The 26,293-nt window shown below is 43.3% G+C and overlaps 1 protein-coding gene across 1 annotated transcript; it reads right to left on the minus strand.

Moving 5' to 3' along the window:
- Positions 1–4,221: 4,221 nt before the first annotated feature.
- bcorl1 (BCL6 corepressor-like 1) lies at positions 4,222–13,800 on the minus strand. The gene is made up of 11 exons (XM_080840341.1): positions 13,703–13,800; positions 10,786–13,398; positions 9,815–9,962; positions 8,813–9,304; positions 8,191–8,393; positions 7,639–7,887; positions 7,328–7,494; positions 6,805–6,950; positions 6,290–6,367; positions 5,637–5,814; positions 4,222–5,316 (listed from the first exon to the last, which is right to left on the minus strand). Exons 1-11 carry the CDS (start codon positions 13,706–13,708, stop codon positions 4,905–4,907), a joined length of 4,692 nt encoding a protein of 1,563 aa, XP_080696467.1. The 5' UTR covers positions 13,709–13,800; the 3' UTR covers positions 4,222–4,904.
- Between the last annotated feature and the right edge of the window lie 12,493 nt (positions 13,801–26,293).

The following is a 26,293-nucleotide window of genomic DNA, read 5'->3' on the forward strand; positions in this document are numbered from 1 at the left end:
CAACAAAAACACCCATTGTCCTCCGTCTGTTATAGGCCTTACTACTGTCTCCTGGTGGTTAAGATCTTAATCTACCTCATCAGCATCATAAAGTCACGAATCAAATTATCTAAAAAGGAATTCTGATAAGAGCTTTAATTTATAGCCTATTACTGCTTACATATGCTACAATAATTAGGGTAAATCAGCTTGCAATACCGATCTGCTCCCAGGCAAAACGTATTTCTTTCGTGAACGTACAATTTCGAGAATGCGAGAAATTTCGTGCCCCTGGGCAAAGTATTTGACAATTTTGATTTGCATCATCACTGATCACGCTTGCCGTCTGTCTGCTGCACCGGAGGGCACTTAACACTTTTCAAAAAGCATGACTCTGACACTTTACCCAAATGACTATCAACAATTTAGACTACATTTCCTTGGTGACGTTTATCTTAGTCCCCAACCGCACATGCTGAGGCTGCCGTAACACTGAAATGTGATAGGCCTATTTCTCGTTTTGTAGGATGTAACCGGGTTCAAAATTCGCTGTGAAATATACGAACTGCTTTAAATAGCATACACATATCGTTTTGAAATGTCTATGGTGTTACAAACTATACCCCTGCAAATGCTAAGGACGTCTTACCCAATCAAATAGCCTAGTATTACTCTGGACCAATTTAAACGCTCAGTGAATCACTAGCGCCTCTATGCGGTCTCATGGGTGTCTCTAAGTTCTTGCTCTAAAGTTCTGAGAAGCCCTGGAGAAGGTGTCGTTGTCCCAGAGACTTTCTTAATAACTGCTTTTGTTTTAGTGTTTCTGTTCACAAGAAACAACATAAAGCACATACACACATGTCTGACCAAAAAGCCTAAATAACTGTATAATGTAATTAAATAAATATGCTATCTAAATCCCTGTTATGTTTTTCACGCAGAACCCCCTTGAAGGTTTCTTCCAAAATACGATTTTATAGCCTACTGTTCTGCTCATCACATCACACTCTTCCGTGCACCAGTGCTATTTGTTTTACATAACAGGCTAGCTATGTAAATGTAACTGCTAATCTTGCTTTTATTTCAAAGTCATATTGCACTTGGTTCCTCGGGATCCTCATTTATGTGAGCCCGGGCGGCCATGGCTGTTCCCCCCCCCCCCATTTCTCATAGGCTGCTTATCATTTTCTTTCCTACTACAGAACATAGGGCTATGATTATCATGACCGTTACCAGTTATGAGGTCACCGAGGTCTCGTTTTTTTTTTAACCTTTTAAGATAAATACAAATGAATGAAAATGTCTTATCAGACTGTCCGCCTGGCTACGTTACAACTTCTTTAGTGCCTGATGTGTGAGTTGAGAGAGTAGGCTACATGGGTGCGCTGCCCCTCCCTCTCCATACTTTGTATCGTTGGAATCTAAACGGACAAAAGGCACACAGCATTCGGTAAATGACATGACAATATCTGCAAGAAAGATTAAAATAAAGTGGTACCACATGTAGGCCTGCAGCTACAGTTACAAACTGGTCATGATGAAGGGACGGCTGTGTCATTCATACATCATTGGTAAAAAAAAAAAAAAAAAAAAAATGCCACGAACAAGCATACACTATTAAACATTTCAGAACAAATTTGCAAATGCATAGCCTAGGCCCTATTTTATTTAGTAACGTTTGTAACATTAGCCTGTGTTAGTCTCAATCAAGTTTATTTTTAAAGCCTAGTTAGCGAACAAATATGTTGGCTTACTTTATTAACTATCATGCTTCATAATGAGACTGCATTTTAATGCTAAATATGTCTTTGTGACTTATTATTCAAGCAGCAATGCTTAATATGAAAACTGCTTGGCCTAAGTAATCCAAGAGGAAGCTGCTTGGCGCATATAGGTTACACACCACACGACGGAGTCAATAGCCTGGATATGTAGTTTATAAAACATTCCTTCCCCCACCCCTACCCCTGGTTCGGGCTTGATAACAGAGCAGTCACAAACCGATGTCGGTAGCAACTAGGCCCTATACATGTCTATGACTAGGCCTACATCAAATTGAGTGTAGCAGCTGCTAGAAGTTCAGGCGAAGCCCGTCCAGATAGTTTACAACAAGTTTAAATAGTAGGCTATGTCCATACAGTTAGCCTCCCTACAGTTAAACTTAGTTATCAATTAAAGATATCACGCTATTTAAAGCCAATTCTAATGCAATTTCTCGAAAAAGCACAAGAGCGATTTTTAACTCCCTCAAATAGTATAGCGTGGAGCTGGCTGGGCAGACTCATTTCTTTGGTTAACTCCTTAGAAGTAGGCCAAGTGGGCTACTAAACGCCATTCACATGCAAGCAATTGTATTGAACATGACTGGGCCGCATCCTGAAATTCTCTTAATGGTCGACAACCAGCAATACGCCTCTATTAAATGAAGCCTTTTAGTTCTAACTGGTTTTATTTGAACCGTTGTGAAAGCCCTCAGAAATATTGACTTAAACAACGGCGTAGACACCCTTTTGGTAGACCAACAAAAGGTTGATTTTCATCCCCGATTGCACAATTACAAAGTAACAGGTCACAAAAGTAATACCACAGAATTCACAGGTGAAAATCTGACAAATTATATAACCTTGCTCAGGGTTCCTTGGCCATCTGTTTTTCTGGATCTTTCAACTGTAATTACATGTGTATATGTAAGTTTCCATATGTTCCATGTATAATGAAACTATCCTTAGTCTCATTATTTTTCTTTTCTTCATTTAAATATCATTTATTGTTTTTTTCCTTAAATTTCAAACAAAACATCATTGATTGTCAACACAAAATCTAGCTTAGCACCAGTACAATAAAACTGTACCTTCGCTTGTTAAAATACTGTCTGCAATGAGAGGGGAACAAAAACCAATCTCTGGGCAAAATGACCATTTGTACATTTCAAATAAAGCACCAACCATACAAAGCCATTTTCCATATATCATTTTTCAAATACACAAAAAAGGTCAAATATATTAATGACTATTAAATTAAGCACAAATGACAATTTAACAGTGTAAAGAAGACAAAAAATATATATCACACACACACACACACGCACTCCATTATTTTGGAGTCTGTTCGCCAACTGGATGGGGGTGGTTCGGTTGGAAAGATGGGAGAGTGACAGTTGTTGAATCCAGGGCTGGATTGTTTTCCAACCCTCTTGCAAGTGTTGCAGCGGAGCAAAGTGCAGGCTTCAGTGTTGACTGAATGTGTTTTGTTTTTTGTTTGTTTGTTTTTGGAGTGGGGGATGTCTGAAAAAAGATCACCATAAGTCCATTTCATGAGGTGAACAAGAACAAAATTTGAGGATGACGTCTTGGAATCTGCAGTTAGACAAGCTCATAAACCGTCATATTTAGGTTTGTGTATGCGCCAAAACATTTGCATTATGTCATGTTTCAAGAATGATGCTCATATAAATGCACTGCAAACAAAATGAGGAGAGAAGGAAAGCATTAAAAAAAAACAACGTTCAGTGTCAACTAAAATATGTGTAATATGCCTGAAACCAATGAATAGAGAAGTGGAGATTGGCAGGACCGGGTAAAGAACATAGGTGTCATCTTAATCTAAATGGCCTGCTTTAACTCTGAAGTAATAATAATAAAAAAAATGCTGTCCAAAATGTCCCATTCTCACTGATTTCAAAGATCTTCATCAGCGAAAGCAGGAGAGCCAACACTTCCTTAGTCATCTCTTAAATCAGCCCTAAAAGATGTTTGAGACACAAATTGTTTATTGTGGGCATTAAGGTAAGGCCGGATAGCTTCATCATTCTCTCCTCAAATAAATACAAGCCTGCAGAACTACTTAAAAAAAAAAAGAAAAATAATGTTTTACAGGACCAAATTCAGAAGCACGGCAAGCGAGTGCAAGGCGGCACAATGCTTTCATCAATCCAGTCCCCTCAGCACAGGGTGATGCTGGGGGCTGGGGGAGGCTATTTTGATTTCAGATGAGGTGGCACGCGACTGTCTTCTCGCTGCCTGGGTCTTCCCGGAACACCGGGTTCACACAGGTTTACCGTCAGCCATCTGGCTCAGTGGCCTTTCTTGCCACAGTGAGCTGAAAGTAAGCTCCTTAGCTGCACACAAGAGTTGACCAATTAAAAAGAAAAAAAATCACAACAAAGAAAGCCTTGGATTATCTCCCCAGAAGAAAAAAAAAAAAAAACAACACAATTGGAAAACAAAACCAAACCCCCACAAAACAAATATAAAGCATACATTACGACCAAATGTGTTCACCCTGCTGGCAAGATATACATACAGAATATATTTACAAGTACACATATGGATTATTATAAAACTGCAGGTTGGAGTTTTAATTGTCAGGGCATGAAAAATTACCTACAGAAGGTAACCTGAAAGTTGCTCCCCAACATCATCCATCCCTCCCCATCAATCCTTCAGTGGCATTGCCAAAAGAAGTGACATCTCTGACCACTTCCCCCTGACCCCTGCTTTTTTACAATACAGAAGTCAGAGGTCAACAGTGAGCCTGTGAAAAAACAAAACAAAAAACAGAAATATTCTCCTCTGGAGTAGCTGAAACATAGAAAGTGCTGGTACTGGTTAACAGGAAACTGGTTGCCATAGTATAACCCCCCTCCCCCCACATACACACACACACACACACACACACACACACACACACACACACACACACACACACACATACATACACACACACACACACACACCCTAACCCCATATGGGATACACTCGTCTTTTCCCAAGGTCACACTAACGGACGGCACTTCAGTCACGGATTCATTTTGATCTAATGCTCTCTGGGGGAGCCTGGAGAAAGAGTAAGGTCGAGGTCTGGCAGGGTTTGGGTTCAAGGTTTAGGTGCGGCTCGGGTTCGGTGGGGGTGGGTGAGGGGTACAGCTACCGACTACACAGTCTGCTGCTGTCATTCCTCCTCTTTCTCCTCTCACGCTCTTCGTCCACTCTCTCCTTCTCCTCCTCTTCCTCATCGTCGCACTCGTCTTCTGCTCGAAGGAGCTGGAGGGAGGAGCCTAGTAGTTCTTGTAGTTCAGGCACGCAGCGCACAAGGTCCACCACCACGCCCGTCTCGTCTCCTTCCTCCTCCTCCTCTTCCTTCTCCTCCCTCTCCTCATCTTCCTCATCCGTATGCACCTCCGAGGGCGCCGAGTTTATCTGGCTGATGGACACTTGCTTCTTCAGCTCCACCTTCAGGATGCTCGCCACCTCCAAGTGTGGGTATCGGGCACGGAAGATCCGAGCCGACATTTTCAGCCGCTTCAGGACGTCAGACAACAGGAACCAGTTGCAGAACCTACATGGGTCAAAGTTCACGCTCATTCATATACAACGTTCTTTATACATCCCCTAAAAAATATAGTGTGACAAAGTTATTTCAGAAATCTAACCCTCACATATGAAATGTATTACTGAAAACCTATGAGATCAGTCTCTCATTTAAACTTAAATATGGAGGCAAAATGTGTTTAAAATAGTCGCATAGTTGAAAGACATATTACTGGAGACATTTGAGATCTGCAGCTATGGTAACCATAAATATGGACCCTAACACTACACAAATAGTGTAATCAGAGATATGCCCTGCTGTTGAGTACTGGCTTATAGGGGACTCACCCTTGTGTCAGTGCTACTTGAACATGGTAGCAGGGCAGGAGTGGCTCGGAGGAGAACTCAAACATCAGGCAGTCTGCGTCTGAATCCCCGTCTCGACCCGGCTCCCTCCTCTCCTCCCCACCGTCCTCTTCATCAGGCCCAGACAGCAAGAAGTCCCAGCACGGGTCTTCGTCCGTTTCTGGCAAGGCGATGAGAAGGAGATCACATCACCCAGTGGATTATTGCAACTCATACCTCATGTTTCCAACGTGCCTAACACTCCCTCTAGTGGATGGTTCATATTCCGTTCAACATCGCCAAAAAGGTGACAAACCATTCCCGCATCGAGAACACATGGTCAGTGTGAAGGAATGGAGACACAGGAAATGTCACGGTATTATATCAAATAACATAATTTTTGTTGTTGTTTTGTTTCGCTTTTATTCTTAGGTATTGTAATATCTCGCTGGGGACTACAGATGAAAATATGCCTGTTTGACTAACTGGCATATTTACAGTAATAGTCATTAATGTGCACTGTCTCTGTTAAATAGATCAATACAAATAATGAAAATGACGGGCAGTTTAATCTTGTGCTAGCCGTGACACGGATGAAGCGAGAAGAAAGGTGTCTCCCTGAAATGGAATGAAACAACAAAACAAGTAAGTCTCACCGAACACTGCGCTGCTATAGAACTCCCACGGAAGGCTTGGGTCCTGGTCAGTGCGTCCCTCCAAGTCAGTAAAATACTCTGCCGAAGAACAAACCTTGGGTTAATGACTTCAGAACAGCAACATGACCCCACATCAAAATACTCCACAAGGTAATGCCAGAGGGAAGCAAAACATAACCATACCAGGTTTACCGATATATCCCCATGAGGATCATGCATTGTTAGAATATACTAATGTTGAAAATATACTGTATATATAATAAGAAATACTACAAGACAATAACCTGGATAGCACTGACTAATGCAAAGCAAATTGAATCCAATTCCAACAAGCACTGCATAATACGCATTGAAAGTTTTATGGATTTTTTCATGCTTTTAAATACAGACAAGTGAAATACTATCTGTTGAATTGGCCAACTGAACTGTGTTTTAACTGTTTGTGATTTTAGAACAGGAGACACAGACTTTCATGACATAACATCAAAATTAAGCAACATGCTGCAGCCTAACACCTTTGAGAAAGCTCTTCATCGTGGGGCTCTGGGCCAGTTTGGTCACAGTCTGTCCAGAGTAGGTGGCCAGCGTGGGGTCAGCCCCGTGGTTTAGCAGAATCCACGCAGCAGGGAGGTTATCAGCCGCCACAGCATCATGAATCGGCCTACAACATATGCATGTTGACACGCATGCATGCACTCCATGTACTACAGCTTGGTTTCATTGAAAGGAAAAACACTTTCATAGATACTCACAATCTGTGGTTTCTAATGCATATTTGGTCAAATTACGTGAATTTCAACAACTTGCCACCAAAGCTATGCAGCTGAGCCATAAACAACTGGATCAAGATAACTACAGGAAAAAACTAAAATACAATTTCACACACCTTCTACTGTATACGGAGCTCATGTCAGTCTAAAATATGGATCAAACTCAAGTTTGTTTCAAATAGCTAACGCATAGCAACATAGCCAGGGTCACACACACAGAATGGCAGTTGTCCTGTATGAAGCTTTAATGCGTCCTACTACCACTCACCGTGTGCCATCCTGGGCGCTGCAGTTGACGTCAGCCCCATGCTGCAGGAGCAGTTGCACTATATGGGTCCAACCACGGGCACACGCCTCGTGGAGCGCTGTGTACCCAGCGTTGTCACGACGATTGACCTCCTGTGTGTCTTTCTCCAGGCAATAAAGAACCACATCCTACAGTAAAAGAGCAGAGAATGAGGTTCCAGAGAGTGAACACCCGTTGCAGATTAGGACTTTTACTATCTTAATTAGTTTGTAGGGAACACTGTGGGTGTACAAAATATGCAGACAGTGGCATCTGAACTGGCAGAGGTGTACCTGGTAGCCCAGGCGGGCGGCCCTTTGAAGCAAAGTCTCCCCCGCGTTTTTATTGACAATCAGCCGCCGGACCTCGGGGGGAACTGGGCGACCTGGGGGCGACTCAGGAGCCCCTCCTCCCTTCCCTGAAGCGGCTCTCTTGACGGGCACCGGCGAGGACGGCCCCTTGGGGGAGGCCAAAGGGCCCCCTGGTTTCTTAGCCACAGGGCTCTCTTCGTCCTTGACCAAGCTTCCACGTTTGGTCTTCAGCTAGGGATGGGGGAGAGGCAGGGGAAGGAGTGGAAAAAGAAAGAATTAAAAGAATGAGTGTAAGCGTGAGCAGAGGATGCGTCATCACAAAAGACGGTCGGCACACAGGCTGCGCTAAGTGAAGTGTCCTGCCTCATGGGAGAGAGCGGGAGGAATAAAACCACTGTCCTGTAGTGACTATTTACGCCACAGGGAGGCAGCACAATACCAACCGTGTCACCCATTCGCTCACCCCACACACAGGATCGAGACTTTAACTGGATGCAATCGGGGTAACGATTAACTGCCTTTACTACTACTCACCTTTTTCTGGTCTTCAGAGTCAGTGATTAAGTGCTTGCTCTTGAATTTCCTCTTCCCTGCCGGCTTGTCGGGAGACTCTGTGGGGGTCTGACCATCCTTTTTCCCGGAGCGTGTGAACAGAGGTCTGCGGGGACTGAGGTCCGGGCTGGGTGATAGGCAGGTCAACGTGGCACTGAGTCGTGGGTACATGCCAGTCCTCGCATCTGTGACAACATATCACATCAGTCAGCAGAGGGACCCAGGGCTCACAAATATAAAGGGATGCAATGTTTTTCCTTAGGACTATGCACGTCACGTTGAACATCACTGAAAAACTCAAACACACATGCATTCCTGCATTTGCAATGTCACATAGTGATATATCCAGCCAATATGCTCTATATCAACAGGAAGTTTGCTTCCCATGGAAAACTAATCTTCCCTTCGCTTTTTTTGTCCATCTATACAGCACAATAGGCAACCTTTACTAGACATGATATTTAATGCATGAGCAATTTCATTTATTTCCAGATGGACCCAACTCTCAAGTTTTAAGAATATGCAGTATTAATCCATGGTAATGCCTAATCACTGCTCTGAACCAAATTTAAATGATTGAGGTAACTGAGGAGAGAGCACCTACCTGTTCCCATTCGAGCGCTCTGTCTGGTAGAGGTGTACCTCTCTTCCTTCTCTCCGTCCACAGCCTTATGCTTGTCTGTGATGTACTCCCCATTCTGGTACTTCCTGTTCCTGCATCGCCGTCTCTTCTTCATGGAAGGCGTCTCTGCCTCGGCGGCCGGGGCTGGCCTCACCTTTACCAGGTCTGCATCCTCCGGCAGGGGGTTTAGCCGTGGCCTGCCCCTGGGTCTGCGGATGGGGACCGGAGGAGTACTAGCCGGAGGTGTGGCAACAGGGGGATCTGGGGGTGGAGGAGGGGGTAGAGGGGGGATCGGGGCAGCAAAGCTCCAGTCGCTCCGCAGCGTATCCTCAGAGCGCCGTCTGCCCCTCCTCGGCCTGGAGCTAGGGGTGTTGAGAGAGGCGGGTGTCTCCTTGCCCGGCTGACTGGGGCTGCTGTGGGACGTCTGCTTCTCTGAGGAGCCCCTGGGGCTGGTGGCAGGGGTGCGCTCACCACCTGTGGGACACGAACACCACAGGAACTCTAAAGAATGCCTTTTATTCCAACAAACAGGCTGAACTTAGAGCAACAAATATATCATTGCTCAGATCTGCATATCATCATGGTATCAAATCTCTATCCCAACACTTTTCTTTCTGGTTGCGGAAAGTTGGCCCAACTCAGTGAACTGAGTTTCCTCAGGTGAATCCTTCACAAGAAACATCTAAAAATCCATCTCTTCTGCAGCAGCCACTATACCTCTATATGAGTATGATACTTAATCAGTCGGCACTTGCACGTAGCTACAGTAGCTATCTCACTTGCAAGCCACTTGGGATGAATGAAATTAATTACATGTGAACCTGCAATGTATGTGTGTGTGTGTGTGTCTCATATATATATATATATATATATATATATGAATATATAGATGTAGAACTGACTGACACTACTAGATCTCAAAATGTCTGCTATAAGAGACACTGCATTTTAGGCCCTGGTTATTCTGCCAGACTAGTGAATTACCTGCTTTGCTGGAAGCTGATCCGGGAGTCTCTGGTGCTGAGGTGGGGTCAGCGTTCTTCCCCTTACGGCGCTTCGCTCCCTCCTCTGGCTGAGGGGCGGAGGCCTTTTCCTCACAGCCCTGGTCCAGTGGTGGGGGCAGCACCTTCCTCTGTGGCAGCAACACAAGCAAACAAGACAGGCTATGGCAGGTGGATGCACACTGAAATGACCGTGCGTCTAGTAAGGAGGTCTTAGATTAAGGTGCTCATTTCTCATGTGTAGAATACAGAAAATGCGTCAAAGGATTTGGTACAGTTTAACATATACTGTATATATATTTTTGTCCATATGATAAAATAATGTAATGTAAAACTTGCATTATTTAGCTTGTTATGTTGGCCTGGGTAAGGTTAAAAGTGTATTCATTAAGCTGTTTATTTGAACAAAAAGAGTAAGACTTTAATATAAAAATATAAATAATATTATACTAAATATATTAAAATATTATATTTGTAATCAATCAACAAAAATGGCATTTGAGTACTGAACTGCCTTGCAACTGCAATACAACTAAACAAAGCCAGTTGTGTCTGTTATGTAAGTTTAGGAATCTTTTGTGTTTTTTCACCCAACTGCACACATGATTTAAAATAATAATTGAAACAACAAAAATTCTATTTAAAAATAAATAATAAAAAGAAAAAAACAGAAAGGTAAAAAGTTCTATTACTTTTTAGAAAATATCCATACTATGAAATATAGAAAAAGTTATTTAAGTAAAATTCATAGAAAATAAACAGAGAGACTGAAAAACACAGAATTGTGTCTGTTTATGATGCTTGATGCAAGTCATTGCAATCCAATTATATTATTAAAACTATTATAACAAGATAACAAAATGACATAGTTTAATTGCAGTCCTGCTGTACTTTTGAATAGGGATGTAAAAAAAACATCAAAGCTTGCAGAGACATTTAATAAGCAGAACTCACCTTCTTGAGAAGACTCCCTTGCTTCACATTAGGGCTGTCCTTGTCCATTGGTCTCTTAGGCGGAGTCTTCTTCGGCCTCTCCGGTGCTGATTTCTCCTTCCCTGGCTTTTTCGGACTGGCCTTCTTCTGTTTGCCCGTTGCGCTTCTTTCACTGAAAGGGGAGGCCTCTTTGGTGCCGTTGGTTCTCCTCTCCACTTTTGTCTCTATTGCACTTTGACCCTGGGGCATCGACAGTGCCTTTATTTGTGACGAGGGGTCCTTCTGGGCTGATAACTTGTCATCTTTCTCCTTCTCTCCTGCTGTTTTTTCAGCTACGTCTTTCTCCATCTCCTCCCTGATACCCTGACTGCCACCACTAGACAACTGGCTTGGACGGGAATTTTTGCTGGGCACTTCGCTTTCCTTGCCGGCCTTGCTCTCCTCTGCCCTCCCAAGCTTTTCCATACTTGTCTCTCTCTGCCCTGCAGCTAGCAGTTTTTCAGCACGTCTGCTGGTTTGCATGGGCTCCCCTGGAAAGGAGGTTCTCTCAGGCTTTGAGTCTCTCCTCTCCACTGGTCTGAAAGGTGGGATTCCAGCAGTGGCTGGCTGCTGCAACTGAGAATTCTGGCACCCTGTGAGAGAGCTTATCTCTGTTCTCCGAGACCCAACAGAGGACAGACCGCAGTAAGCCTCACCAGTGAGGGCTGTCGTCTCTAGGGCCTTCTGCTTGACAATGGACTCCAAGTTGGACAGAGGAGACTTGTTATTTTTCCCCCATTTCTCATCTTCCAGCTTGGGAGGAGGGTGGAACACCGTTCCCTCACAGCTAGCTGCTGCCTTGTTTTTGGGACTTCCCTGGATGGCCTTTCGCTGGATTGAGGTCCCCTGAGGGAGAACAGCAGGTTTTTCCCACAGTGGCTTGATGCCAGCTGGAGGGTAAGAGATTTGGGCCTTACCGCTGGCAGACTTTCGATGAAGATGCGAGTTGGCCGGAGGTGAAAGACCTGAGGGAATAGTGTCCTTGGATGGATATGCCTGTGCTCCAATAGAGCTAGTGCTGTTTGGGTGTTTAATGCTTTTGCTGTGTTGGGTGTTCTTCGCAGCAAATGGTGACTCCTTCCCAAGGGGAGAAAGCTGCTCCCCTTGGTCCACAATGGAGATGGTTTCCTGCTTAGCAAAACTCTGGAGGTCTTCTACAAAAGCTGCCCCTTTGCCATCTTTGCTGCGTAGAGTTGAAGCTAGAATTGGACTGGCAACACCGACATAGGTCCCAGGTATGGTGTTGATGGCACCTTGGGGTGAATGTTTGGACCAAGATGTTGCTGGCTCAAGTGTTTGATGATTGAACAGCTTGGATGAGGGTGGCTTTGGATTGGCGCCATTTCTCTGGTTTTCGGGTAGAATGGAATAAGGAGCTGAACCAAAACCGGTGGCCTGTGTCCTTTTCACGGCATTTGGGACATTCTTTTGACCGTCATCAACAGGGCGATGCTCGGTGGCAAGTGCAGGGATGTCACTGCTGTTGCTCTTCTGTCGTTTGGACTTGGAGGACAAATCCAGAGGTACGTCCCTCTCCTCAATGGAGCATCCAACAGTGTGCTCCTCTGTGGCAGATGGAGACTTCAGTTTCAAATATGCTAAGGGTGCCTTATCAACACTACGGTAAGGAGGACCTTTATCCTTGAGGTTTAGCAGCTTAGTTTGAGTGGTAACACTGGCCAGTGCAGGGCTGCAACAGATGGCTGCAGAGGGCGAGATAGTGAAGCGTGCTGGGTGTGCAGAGCTGGGTGGTTGGGGCTGGATTGGGACGGTGATGCTGGGGGAGACTGCAGAAGCAGGGGGAGTCTTCTGCTCTGCTCCCAGTTTAGAGTTTTTACTGCTGGATGCATCGCATCTCAGCTTTGTTGAGGGAGGTCTCTTTTCGGAAGCAGGGCCTCGCCCTGCCTGAAAGTGGTATGGGTACGTGTGCAGCAGAGGTGCCACACCCGAGCTCTGGGCGTTCTGGGGATTTTGCGGGGCACCCTCAGGTACTTTCTGGAACTGGCTGGCTGTGGCTTTTCTCAGTGCAGCGATCTGCCCAGTCCCAGGAGGCAGGGTGATCTTACAGAGTGGAGAAGTGAAGTTGGTGGAGGAGAGGAACAGTGTGGAGCACTGGAAGCCCGGGGGCAGGCTGATGACTGAGGGGGCTGGAGGGCTGCTCTTCTTATTCAAGCTTATCCCCCCACGACTGGCATTTACAGGGCCCTCCACGCCAGCCTTTTTCCCACCAGTCCACGAGTGAGGAGGGTAGACCCCCGCTCCACTGTCGGCCTTGGCCTTGTGGCACTCTGCTCTCTCGTGTAAAGTGGAATTCATGGCTGGCGAGCCCGAAACAGGAGTGTTATGGGCCTTCTGGGAAGGGGGAAGGGCGTCGGAGCAGTGGTTGGAGTGAGTGGCCTCGGAACACGCATCCAGTGTCTTGCAGTCTGGGGCAGTCCTCAGTTTTCCCTGCTGGCTGTGCGGCACGTCTCCTCTGAGCTCAGGGGGCAGCGTCTGCGGGGGGTTGCCCACCATGGTACTGGACGCCCTGGTCGGAGCTCTGCTCTCTCTGCTCACAGTACCTCCATCCCCTATATTCATTGGAGAGGGATCCACCTGTAGAAATACACACAGCTGTAAGCTGATCTCAACTGACTTTTTTTTTCTCAAAGGATGATTTGTTTGCTTTTTTTCACAAAGCCCCAGGCATCTAGAGCAATAATCTTTGTCATTACATCAACATGTTAATACAGCATTAATTTAAAACTAACTTCACACAAATGACATAGTCTGTTTGTATTTCAATCGGGTTGGCTTTTTTGTCAAGCTATGTTCTTACAGATTTGGCTTTTTATCTAGTAATAGAACATAAAAAAACCTTTTCATTTAATGTAATAAATAATTAAATAAATATATATACCTGCATATGCGTTCTTTTAACACTGCATTCCTCAATGGTGGAGGGACTTCAAGTGCAAACTGAAGGGAAATGTCCTTTGTGTACGGGGCCAAGCACTGAAAAATAAATGAATAAACCTGAAAACTCATAAACACTATGCCAAAACTGATGAAATCTTAATCTCAGATTATTGCAATAACATAAGTGGTAAAGACAACAACCTGGACTGTATATAAAAGCAGAAAGATGTTAAAAATTCTATTCATCTTGCTCCATTGAAATGACAAACATCCACTGTGCATTGTGTTGACCCGCCAAAGCAATTAGTTCAATATACATAAACATTTAAAAACATGTCGTTAATTAACTGGGAGAATAGGTTTGCAGCCCTTCAACTAATTGTGTAAACACTGTCATCTCTTCACAGGAAAAATAAAAACAACGATTATGTTACGACAACTGACTCATTTCTTTTTACAATCCTTTACGCCTTCATTCACTGCATATTCTCATGGGATCTTCAAGGGTAGGACTGTCTAGGGGCAGCTGACCTTAATGCCCCAGGAGGATGCAAGGGTATGACTGCCTATGGGCAGCTGACCTTATTGCCCCAGGAGGATGCAACCCAGGGCAGTGCAGAAACTACACATTTCAGAGGGGCCGTAAGTCCTAAATGAAGGTGAGTAACAAACCCAGATCTCAAGATGTGTTATCAAACATACACTACATAGCCTAACATTTGTCACATAGATAAACACAGTTTTCTCCACAATTTTCACTGTTTGTGTAAAACAAATTGTACTAGCATTTTAACACAGAATGTTTTGTGAAATACTGACAAAAAAACATGAAGGGACATTACTGGATTGCAAAAACATTGTGGGAATCAATTTTCACACTTTGTAACAAGCAATGCTTCACAGCAAGAGATGACTACCAAACTTCCTCTGAGTGAGAAATGGTTCCTTTCAATGGATGTCTCAATTTACTAAAAGTTTCAATTCAGTGCATGAATGGACATACAGTATAAGCTACAGGAGTCACAGTGAGAAGCAGAACAACAGTCAGGACAGCATCTTCCTGCAATACTTTTTAATGCCCCCATACATATAAATAAAAAAAACACCAAGTGGGATAAAAGCAACACTGGGAAAGCTTTCTACAATCAAATACAAAGTCATATGTGACAGCTTCATGACAAGGGACAGCAATTTTTTAAGATAAGATGTGCCATGTTTCTAAAAAATATATATGTTGTTTTTCTTAAACACAACTCACTTAACAAACCTGTGGAGCCCTTTGCAATCATAACAGTGGCAAGGCTCGACTCCCAAAAAAATCTCCTCAGCTTCTGCGCTCTCCCTTTGCTTCTCTCTCCTGACCCTGAACGTGTCTGTGACAGCCAGCACTAGAGGAAGGTGGGTGGAGGTGAATGTACATCTGTGATCAGTCAGTGACCTTGCTCATCCTACACATGTAGAGAGGAATGGCCACAGCCTCATTCACAGAACCACAGAACAAGGGCCGAGCAGCAGAGCAAAGCAGGAAATGACATGAGAAGAGAAGCTTTAGGGAACAAAACCCATCTTCATCATAGCAATCGAGGAGAGAGAGAGCACACTAGAGAGAGATAGCAGGGTAGAAATCAACTGCTACAGCCCTCTCAAATCATCCTGGAAAGTCTACGCCTCTCTCGGGGTTAATTGCAGGGCCAATTAAGGGTATGTGATCATAGAGGTTGGCTAAAATATGACTGTCCAGTGCTGCTGTGGTCTTACACTTTCAGCGAAACTAAAGAGAGGACTGGTGAGTTGGTTATGGAAATATAAACCAGAATGGCATAGAAAAAGATGTCTCAATATTAATAAAATTCGAACAAAACACCAGCCAAAATAAAAACATTCCCTCCACAAAAGACGGCGTGATCCGTTAGGTTGACAGCGCTCTTTTGAGAATAGGCATTTGACGATGAACAGCCCGAGCAATTAGTACGCGAGAACCTGTCCTCTCGATATGGAAACACCACATTGTTGGCATCACTTCCCCAGAGTCAAAAAATCTACATCCCCTCGCACAAGTCATGAATGAATGCATATGAATGCATGCATGTACGTATGTATGTATCCCCCGTCGGTGTTTGTTTGTTTGTTTGTTTGTGTGTGTGTGTGGTTCCCCTCTATATAATTTTGTCTTCTCCTGATGGACTATGCCGAGGGGAAAGCAATACTCATCAAACTGACCCGTCGGCTAACTATCAGACAGAAGATTACTTAGACATATAGGTCACCTTATAGCGTATAGAATGCACTCTCTTATATCAACGTGAAGCAGCTGAAGCTACTGAGGGTAAAGTAGAGTAAGTTGATCCACTGGAGAAAAGGATCATTTGTTTTTGTCGGGTAATCAAAAGGATCAGTCTTCCCATATGATATTGGTGTCACTGAATCCATAGCCTATAAGCATTATTAAGATGTCTGGTTTCTCTAATCTATATAAAAATATAGAGGTTCACGCTACTGAAGAAAATTTATTTCCATGTCCACAGTGTCCAGAAAACCTAAGTGCTTTCCTCTAGACCGGAGCTGCTCGATCCCTCCCGGTCAGTCAGCAGCGCAGCCTGAAGCCCATATGCACAAAGGAGACGCATCCGAGTGACAAGTCTGCGATAGATGATGCAGAAAACATAGTCACGGTCGACGACAGGCGAGTGGTCTATATTAGGAAGAATTATTCGGACGTGAGGGTAGGCCAATAGGGTGATTAGAAATGGTCTTTTCGTGACTATATTTTTTGCTCAAACTCTGACCAGCCCACTCGCTCGTTCGGGCTGGCGAACAATCGTATCACACAATACGAGGGCACGCCAGTTCTCAGGTGAAACGATGTGTTCAGTCAGTCAAACCGTGGTGCAAATACTCAGTTTCGGCAGTGATCACAAATCTATTAGAAAGGTGTGCTGCATAGGTTCTCGTGTGTTTCTGGGGAGATATCTGGAACTAGACGATTGCCAAACAGGATTTCCTTTGCTAAATCGAACACATCGTAGATGCACACACTCGCAAGACCACAATGAGCCAAACTACACGACACGTTCCCCCAATACGGTGGCCAACATCAACGCAGCGCCAAATAGCCCTGAGCAAACATTCCAAACTCCAATAACCATCTTTTTCAATCCGTCAATAAGACCACGAGGCCGGACAGTCTTTATGACGTCTTTGCTGATAATAAGCTCGTAGGAAAAAGACGAGTGAATGTCAGACAATATCAAGAGGTTGACATCGCCCGCATGAGGAAACATCGCACTTTGCCTGCCTCTCGAGCTCATTCCCTCGTGAAGTGTTAGAAAACTAACTGAATGTTTAACAACAATGCAGCACTCAACTTATTATTAACTAGTAACTGTAACGCGTGCGACATACTGAGAACAACATGTAACCTTACTTAGCCTAGATGTTTGAAATAACACACGAACAAATTTCAGATCCCTGCGCAGCGAAGTCTCCCCGAAGCGACTATCGGTCTGCATTACACATTGCTGGGCAATGTTAAGACAAGCCGTCTCCGACTGTGTGACACGAAAAATGTCTAAGACAGTCTTGGAACGACCCATATCTTGGCGTCTCTGTATTCAAAAATAATAAGACCCAGACGACAGAGACCACAAGCGATTTCTTTCGTCTACAACACTGAATAATTCCAAAAGGTAATTAGCGAGCCAGATAACGATGTCAAATTGCAGAACAACCACCAACCCGTTCGTCCTGTGTACAGAAGATATGCATATATCAGGAGATGTGCGAATTTCACGTTTCTGGTTCTTGGCCGTTGCAGTCCACTAATCTCGTCGGTTTTCGGTTCTGAAAGTCCGGGGGGGTTTCGCCAAGACAGTCCGTACCGTATCTGTCTCTGGTCTGGTGGGAGAGAGGGGCAGATGGAGGATTTTCAAAATGGGATTTGTAGTATCCCGTTACACACGCCCTAGCTCCGGCAACCATAAGAAGGGAGGAGTAGGGACTGCAGGTACCAGCATGCAATGCTACAGTCCAGCCGCTCAAGGGGAAAGGGGATCGCAACGGTGCGCTAAACTGAGAAAGCTTAGCTAAGTAGCAAAGTGAAAATACATATAGTATTCGCTGGACCATCCCATTTTAACGAATTGGCTTGTGAGCTTAATACATAGACAGCAGAGTAGGCTACCCAAACACTGCTATTTTACAGATAGACGAGGCAACGTATGGCGAACATCTCCAAGGGGTCAAACAAACACATACACACATTAAAAGAGTTTGAGGGAGGTAGAGGTGGTGTGTCCAAACATTGCAACGTAATTAACCACATGCGGAGGCGAGGACGTGGTGAGGGTGAAGATAAGATCCCTATAGCAATCCTCCTGGTGTTCCTTTCACTCACATAATCAACGGACTACATGTTGCTCTCCCGACAGGGGTTTAGTGATGCCTTTATTGTAGCTTCTGTGAGACTTCTAACACAAACACAGTCAAAAGCATTAACCTCAAAATGTGACCCAAGTCGATGAGAAGTTGAAATAGGCCTAACCTGTCTTCGCAACTCTCTGTTAAACTTCAGCCAATTCATTCAGTCATGGCAACCCCCACTGCCATTCGAAAAACGAATGTCTGAGCGGGGAATTAAAATACTTAATTAAACAATCAACTGGCCACAACAAACTCCCTTCTGATTATATGAGCCTGGATAATGTGCAAAGGGATTTGATATTTATAATGTAGAGTTCTTGAATGTTCATACAAAGACATCGGACTGACCGATTGACTGAAGCACTGAATTATAAAGGTTGTTGGAGTAAATGCTGATGAAGGGTCATAGCATGAAGTGTTCTCTGTATTGTAGTAGTATTCTGCATAGTTCGTTTTCATGTTTTATTTCAGTAAAGACCTCACCCATGTTATTTTCTTTTCGATTTGAAACAGCCATTGCTTTGAATAATGAGACAACCTATCCATTTGAACTGAATATTTCTAAGATTACTGATATACCGATGAAATCCTGGCATAAAGAAAAACCTTAAAATCTTATGATCATTTAATATGGGCATCTTAGGTATTAATATGAATAATACCTACAGTATGTATTACTTTATTCATAACCACAGGACGGGATTTTAGGATCATTGTAGTGCCCCATAAGTGCCAAGAACAACTGATTCAAAGCAACAGTCTCAGATGATCATTTAAATATGTATATTTTAGGTGTTAATAATACCAAGGCCTGCCATGTGTCTTGCTTGGGTCCGGTGACAAGATGACCTCCAACGTCCCCCAAACCCCCTCCCTCCACGACCGGTGCAGACCTGAGATCAGTAACTGGCCAAAAAGCACAACCCATGTTCCATTTGTACACAGCAAAACAGCTCCTCTCCCACACACTGTTTAATCATAGACCTTTGCATGAGCCCCCCCCTGGGCCTTGGGCTGGGGTCATGTGTACCCGTTGACCCCCATCCCCCAGCCCCCACCCCTTGACAGCAGCAGGCCTGATAATACCTACATGTATTTCTTTATTCAGAACCACAAGTCAGGAAGTGCCAAGCATAAATGACACAATGCAACAGTCTCAGATCTGTCAACAGTGCCAAAGTGATCCAACACACACACTTATTCGATATTTACTCTGTCTGAATTCCCTGCTTCAACACTGACTTGTCATCCAGTTAAAATCTCCAATCAATGATGTTGGTTCTCCCATGTTCCCTCAAGGCTTTCTTCATTACTAAAGCGTATTTAATGAAAATGGGGCCCACTTTATCTTTATTTTAACTTTTTTTTACCATATCCAAAGTGATATTGTGGAAGTGTGCTTTTGGAATTGTATACCTCTTTTCATTTGTTCATTTTTTGTATAGTCTCAAAACTGTTAACACAGGTTTCAGAACTAAAATGTAATGGCAAATGTAAAGTTAAATAAAATATTACTTTCACCTGTGAGAACACAACTGTTGTACACAATGTGTACAACTGCTGTGTACAACTGCTGAATCAGAAATCAATTGTCAGGGATGGATCAAATAAACAAAAGACAAGATCTTGTCAGGAGAGGGAAAGGCCATGGTGGAGACACCCAGGACCTGGCATTTAGCATTGCATATGTTCAAGACCTCTGTTTCTGCCACAAAAACTTAATGTACCAGATTTAGACAATGGTGCAGTATCACACAATCTGTCTATTCAATCAGCAAGACAGAATTAGGGGGGGTATGAGCCATCTCATGACATTATTACAAGTATCTTATGAGGAAGAATACAATACATACTAGTTCCATACTATATTTGAACATCTATACATGTATGTATACAGCAAGATTCTGTTTTGACACTATGACAACTGATAGGTCCTGTATTAAGAGGGCAAAAACAATGATAGCGTGACATCAGCCCAGATCACACTAGTCTGAGGAATAGCCTATATCTTGAGCCGGCTGGTTCGTAAACCACTTTCTGGCCATTACATGGATCTGTTTATAATATACCCCCCCTAAACGCCTCCCTACAGTCTCTTAACACTGACCTTCACTCCCTTATTCTACTTCTTCTTTCATCCTGTCGTGTTCTCTCTTCCTTATGTGCTGTCTGCCTCATTGCAGTATTTTGCATCACATTTACCCTTCATCATCATCACACCAAGCCACTGAACAACACAAACCTCAACCAGCCAGTACATAATATGTCCATGCCAAGCATGCCATGTGATGTCACCATGAGCATCACCATTCCAAACCGTCTATGTAGTATGTAGGCTAATCCAAAGTCTACTAGAATTCTCACAGGGACAAATCAACCAGAGATTTCCCACCTCAACCTTTTTTCATATTGAATCAATATGACGGAAAAATCCCAAATGTTAAAGCCATGGGGGAATTATGTATTAAGTAAAAAAACTCAGGGGGGGGGGGATTTGAAGACAGAATTCAAACTCAAAGTCGGAAATCCCTAGTTTAGAGTCGGAAGTTTCAACAAGAACACCCTCCTGAAGTTGGAATTCCAACTCAGAAAGTCCGATTATGCTAACCAACCCCCACTTCAAAATCAAAGATGGCTGCCCCGCACATTGTGTCTCAATACAATCAGTTGTACACAGACTATTGTCTAACTTCAATCTGTGGACATATTGCTATGGTGTTTGTATGCGTAAAATAAATCGTAATGCGTTGTTATCAACTGGTATTGCTCACATCTGGTAACAATTGTTAACAACAACAATTGGTATTGCATTTGTTTTCCGACTTGTTACTGAAACGTGGCCTCAGGTGTGACATCATTCCCTCTCTAAGTTCGATCTATCGTAGTAAATTGAACGCACCATAAATCAGCAATATTCACTGATCTTATATCGCCATGGGCATGGGTTGGACTAATATTGACCACCAGAGGCCACTAAAGACTATATAACTGTTCTGTTCAAGCCAGTTCAGACCAAAGATTCGCAATGAGACTAATTGCAACTACTTGAATCCAGCAACTTGCTGCAACTTGTCTGGGGGTTCAAACCGCTGTGACTGCTTGCAACAGCACCAATGGTTCCAGAACAATGCTTTTGTTACACCACTCATTGTAACCGGATATGAACTAGCTAGCTGGTTAGTTAGCCTGCAAAGTTAGCTAACTAGTGGACTAGTCAATAGTCAGTCGAATCATGTTTCTTTTTGTGACTTTTCTGGCTGATGGGGTACAAACACTGTTGTCAAATCAAGTTAATAAGTAGTTCTGTCTTTCCTCGGACAAAAACTCTCTTAAAGGACCCATTGTATGCCCATTTTACCACAAGTTGATATGGTTCCTTGGGGTCTTAATGAAATGTCTGTAACATACTTTGGTCAAAAATAAATCCCACAAGAATTTATAATATAAATTATTTATAACAGCACGGTTTTACCACCCTGTCAAAAACAGCCCTACACAGATTGACCTGTTTTGAGGGTCTGTTCCTTTAAATGCTAACAAGCCAGCTCCCCCCTCCCCCTGTTCACACAAAAATGCGTTGGCCACATCTTTAGCGATTGCTGTACACCAGCTGACTCCTACACACTACAACTTGCTAATGTCGCTAACTTTTACACAAAGTCTACCATTATTTAGGTTATTTTGCGTCAACAATTAATCTCGACAACCTTCAACTACCAAACTAGTTGACAGAAATCTTGTTGTTTGTGGTAGGCACTATATACCGATGCAAACGAAAATTCTCGCAGGAATTACATCCAAACGAACTATGCTTACTGGAATAGCTAGCTAGCAGCATGAAGCAAGTGAAGCCCTCAAGATGAGTTGTGGTCGGCTGCACAGATATGTACATAACGTCCCAGCCTCTGAAGACACAAGAGCGAAATGGATTGAATTCATATTTAAGAATTGGCAAAAATCTGTTGGTGTGCGCAAGCCACTTTGAATTGGGCTGTTCTACCAATCTGGGCCAATATAATTCTGGACTGGCAAAAAGATTGACCTTGCAAGCGGGTTCGGTACCATCTAGTCGTCGCAGTACAGACGAGGGAATTGGAAGTATCTTTAAAGTGTATATGACACCTAAAAAAAAAAGGTAAAAGGCATATAAGTATCAAAACTATACATAAAACATAGTACTTTGAAGTCATGTGTAAACCCAATGATTGAATAATTAAGTTTGTACGGCGTTACAAAGTCTTCACAACGCTCTTCTCCAAGCCGAGCCAGCTTACCTGAAACCCGTCAAGTGACCCTGTGACGTCAGCTAGGAAGACTTCATTTGTTCCCACGCCACACAACTAGCGATGGATGGTGAAGAATTCGAGCAATTTTTGGACACAGGCTTAGAGCGGAGATGAGTTTGAGGAAGACTACGATCCTGATCAGTTTGTACAGGAGATTGTGGGGCATTGAGCCATACAAATTCAAGCCGTATCTGGAAGACGAGCCAACAGAAGAGCCGAGGTCTGACAGTGATGAGAAACGTGACCTTGTGCATGTGAATGGGGGGCACGGAAAAGCTGAAGCAGACGGCGAAATTCCAAGAGATATCCAGAGACTGCAAAACACAGAATGTCAAGGACGAATTGACGATGTTCCTGTTGTTTATATAAGTATAAAGTATCAAAATGTGTCAGAGTATTGTAGGTCTTAGCTGAAGCTCTCGACTATTATTGTTAGGTTGCTTCTAACGCTTAGACCAAAAATCCATTAAAAAAAAACATAGTAGCTAGCTAGCCTCGCTGCTAATTAGTATAACGTTAGCATGCTGATTGAGGCAAAGGTACTGTTTGCCTCCAGTCTCTTGGCTGTTTCACTGCCATTTTATGTAAGGTCAGCCATTCTAAATAGGTTCTACACATACATTCCCTATTTAATGGATAGAGAGCCACGCTCCCAGCATTAATTCATAGCAAATTACTTTAGTTGTCATTTCAAGCTTGCTGGAGAAGGCACTTCCAACTCAGATCCACCAGCAAAGAGAGCAACAGAGGTCGGAAGCAATGTAAATGTCAATTTACCGTGCTACACACTGAGCCCTAGCGTCTTCTTTATCCCTGGGACAGGATCGAAACAACAGCGAAGAGTACGGGGTCGGCGTCCATTCTTTCCCTCCCAGTTCAGGACCTCTTGTGCGACGCACATTCTGCACCCACTTCTCGCGTACTTTATCGTCTTTTGGAAATGACCAAGTTCATACAGGAAACGGGAGAGACGCCCCTAATTAGTGACAACACAACCTATCCAATCACCTTCGCTCTCATACGCCCGCGCTAGTTTAAATCCTCCGGTCTCCAGGCTCACTCAGTCTTGAGTTGACTCCTCCTCCTCCTCCCCAGCTCCACCTGTCTAGATCTGCTTATAGTTAAAGGGGGTTTTCGTTAAATCCTGCTTGTATTTATTGTGGCAGTAATTTACAGTGTAAATTGTGTTTAAGCAGCAATTGCAATGTGCAACTTATCTTGCTGCAGCAGTTGCAATGTGCAACTTTATCTCGAAGCAGCAGCTTGAGCAAATCTAGGGCGCCATGACCAAACATACTACCTTGTACTTACATTAATAAAATCTTTTACTTACTCTGAGAGTTTCCTGTCTGAAATTTGAAAAGGCTAAGAGAAGGGGAACTGACATTCGAGCAATATGCTGCAACAGACCGTGGAGGTATATTAACAAACTGATCCCTAAGAAATAGCTGGAGGCTCCCTGAGAAAATGTGTTTGCAAAATTTTCTGTCAGGAAAAATGGTGCCCAAGTGCAACAGAGCTACTACGCTTAGGTCATTTACGGTTTTTAACGTAGGCGGAAGTGAGTCACTTGGGAAGTCGGTAGCTCAGTGGCGCGGTGTTCAAATGTTGATAATAACAAGCGCACCGTGTATATTTTTCGTAAACATATGTATCGATTGTGTAATACCACCTTTGTTCTATTTATTTGAATTTTTTTGTATTGAGGCGTCATATACACTTTAAAAAAGTTTTGACCGTTAAGTGTGGGCGGTTAGCGACGTTACCATTGTTGAAAAGGGGGGGGATGTTATGTGATCCCTTAGACTAGTCACGTGTGCCTTGTAAATATGAATTCAATCCATTTCGCTCGTGTCTTCTGAGGCTGGGACGTTATGTACAGATCTGTGCAGCCGACCACAGCTCATCTTGAGGGCTTAATTTGCTTCATGCTGCTAGCTAGCTATTCCAAGTGTATCGGAGGTTTGCAAAAACGAAGTGAAGTGCGTTGGCAAATATTGTATCTATAGTGAGTGTAGGGGGGGTGGGGGATGAGATGGGGTGCAGGCCAAGGCCATGTTAGAGAGACTCCCAAATCATAGAGACGAGAGACTAATAAGGAAGCTCATTCGCAGTCACTTAAGCATGACGTTTCCGACGTACTAGAACCATAACAAATCGCGGGAGTTCTTTTTTTCCAGTGTTTTTGGGTCGGTGGACATGCCAGATACCTAAAGAGAATTTTCATAATATGTCCCCTTCAAGATGCTGTGTCTCGACTGACTTAGTGACAACACGTCACAAAAGCTGTGAGGTACAGGTGTTGAAAAACCTTACAACTGCAATTTGACACAACAAATATTTTGCAACTGCATCAGCCAGTGAATTTGAAATAAAGTGTTATGGATTTGAAAGGGCATATTTTTAGGTGAAAGATGCCTATTGGAAGGTCTTTATGTGGAATACAACCTTTAATAAACAGGTTATGTTAAGGAATTTCATTCATTTACTTCAAAAAGCAGAAAATAGATATATTTTAGATTTGTTTGAATTATTTATACGCCAGATTTTGTTCTTTATAGGAATTTATATGATTTTTTAACATATGATTTGTTATTGTGGAAAAAATGCTAAATTTGACATTTTCATTCTGGAGCCATCTTTACAGGCTAGGTTCTGCCAGATTAAATCACCTATGGCCTTGAAACTGCACAGATACCCACAAAAGTTTGTTTTACAGCAGGAAATATCCTAACTTACTCCTGTACTCTTTGAGCAGTGGATGCTTAAACTTTTAGAGAAAGCCATTTTGAGGGGCTGTATGTGACAAAAATCCCTTTAAAATGACCAGAACTGAGCAGAACCTAGATGAAGTATATACAGTGGTGGCAAAAATTATTAGAACACTTGGTATATTTAAGAGGTTTCAGTTAATTGGCCATTAAAATACCCATAAAACGAATTAAATATCTTCTTAGTCATCATTATTCTCTATAAACCATAGAATAGAGCCATCTTAAAGAGATTTAGGTCATTTTCCTTACAACAAACAAGCTAGGCCTATTTCACTGTCAATGTCACACAAACATGTTCCTTCACAGAAGAAGCCAAATAACTTGTGTAACCATTGTCAGATGTGATAGTGGTTAAATTGATGGTGATGCAAGAGTCTTAGGACACAGTTGTGTGATTCTTTTGAATGTACTTTTGAATGTATCCTGCTCATTAAGTGATTGGTAACATCAGGGTTTTGTCACTGAGGCCACACCACCAATTGGTATAGATTCAAAGGATCTAGAACAGTGGTTCTTAACCTTTTTGGAGGTACTGAACCCTGCAAGCTTCATCAGTGCATTTGCCGAACCCTTCGTAATTTTAAAAATAAAATATGATTTCTTCAAAACGTAGATATGTATAAAAAAAAGGCCCAACATTGCTAGTGTAAACCGGGCTATACTGCGTGTGTCTTGACCCCTGCCGAACCCCCGAGAGTGGCTCACCGAACCCCTGGGGTTCGATCGAACCCAGGTTAAGAACCACTGATCTAGAAGTAGACTTGAAGCACACGTTGCTCTTTGAACATGGCTTAGGTGAAGAAGGAGCTAACGAGTGAACAACGGGTTCAACATTGTCTTCAAGAACTGTGCGTTGGAAACTGGGAGAAGAGGGACTATTTGGCAAAATAGCATTAAAGAAACCATTACTGAAAGCGAAAAATAGTAGTGAAACGCCTGAAATTTGCAAAAGAACACAAGAAATGGACCAAGAAAGATTGGTATAATGTGTTATGGACTTATGAATCCAGGTTTGAATAGCTTGGCGACAAGGGAAGAGTCTATGTGCAACGAAGGTACGGGGAGAGAAATAAAAATGAGTGTCTCTTGCCAACAGTTAAACATGGAGGGGGT

The sequence above is a fragment of the Sprattus sprattus genome (assembly GCF_963457725.1).
Source record: "Sprattus sprattus genome assembly, chromosome: 6".
Taxonomy (NCBI): Eukaryota; Metazoa; Chordata; class Actinopteri; order Clupeiformes; family Clupeidae; genus Sprattus; species Sprattus sprattus.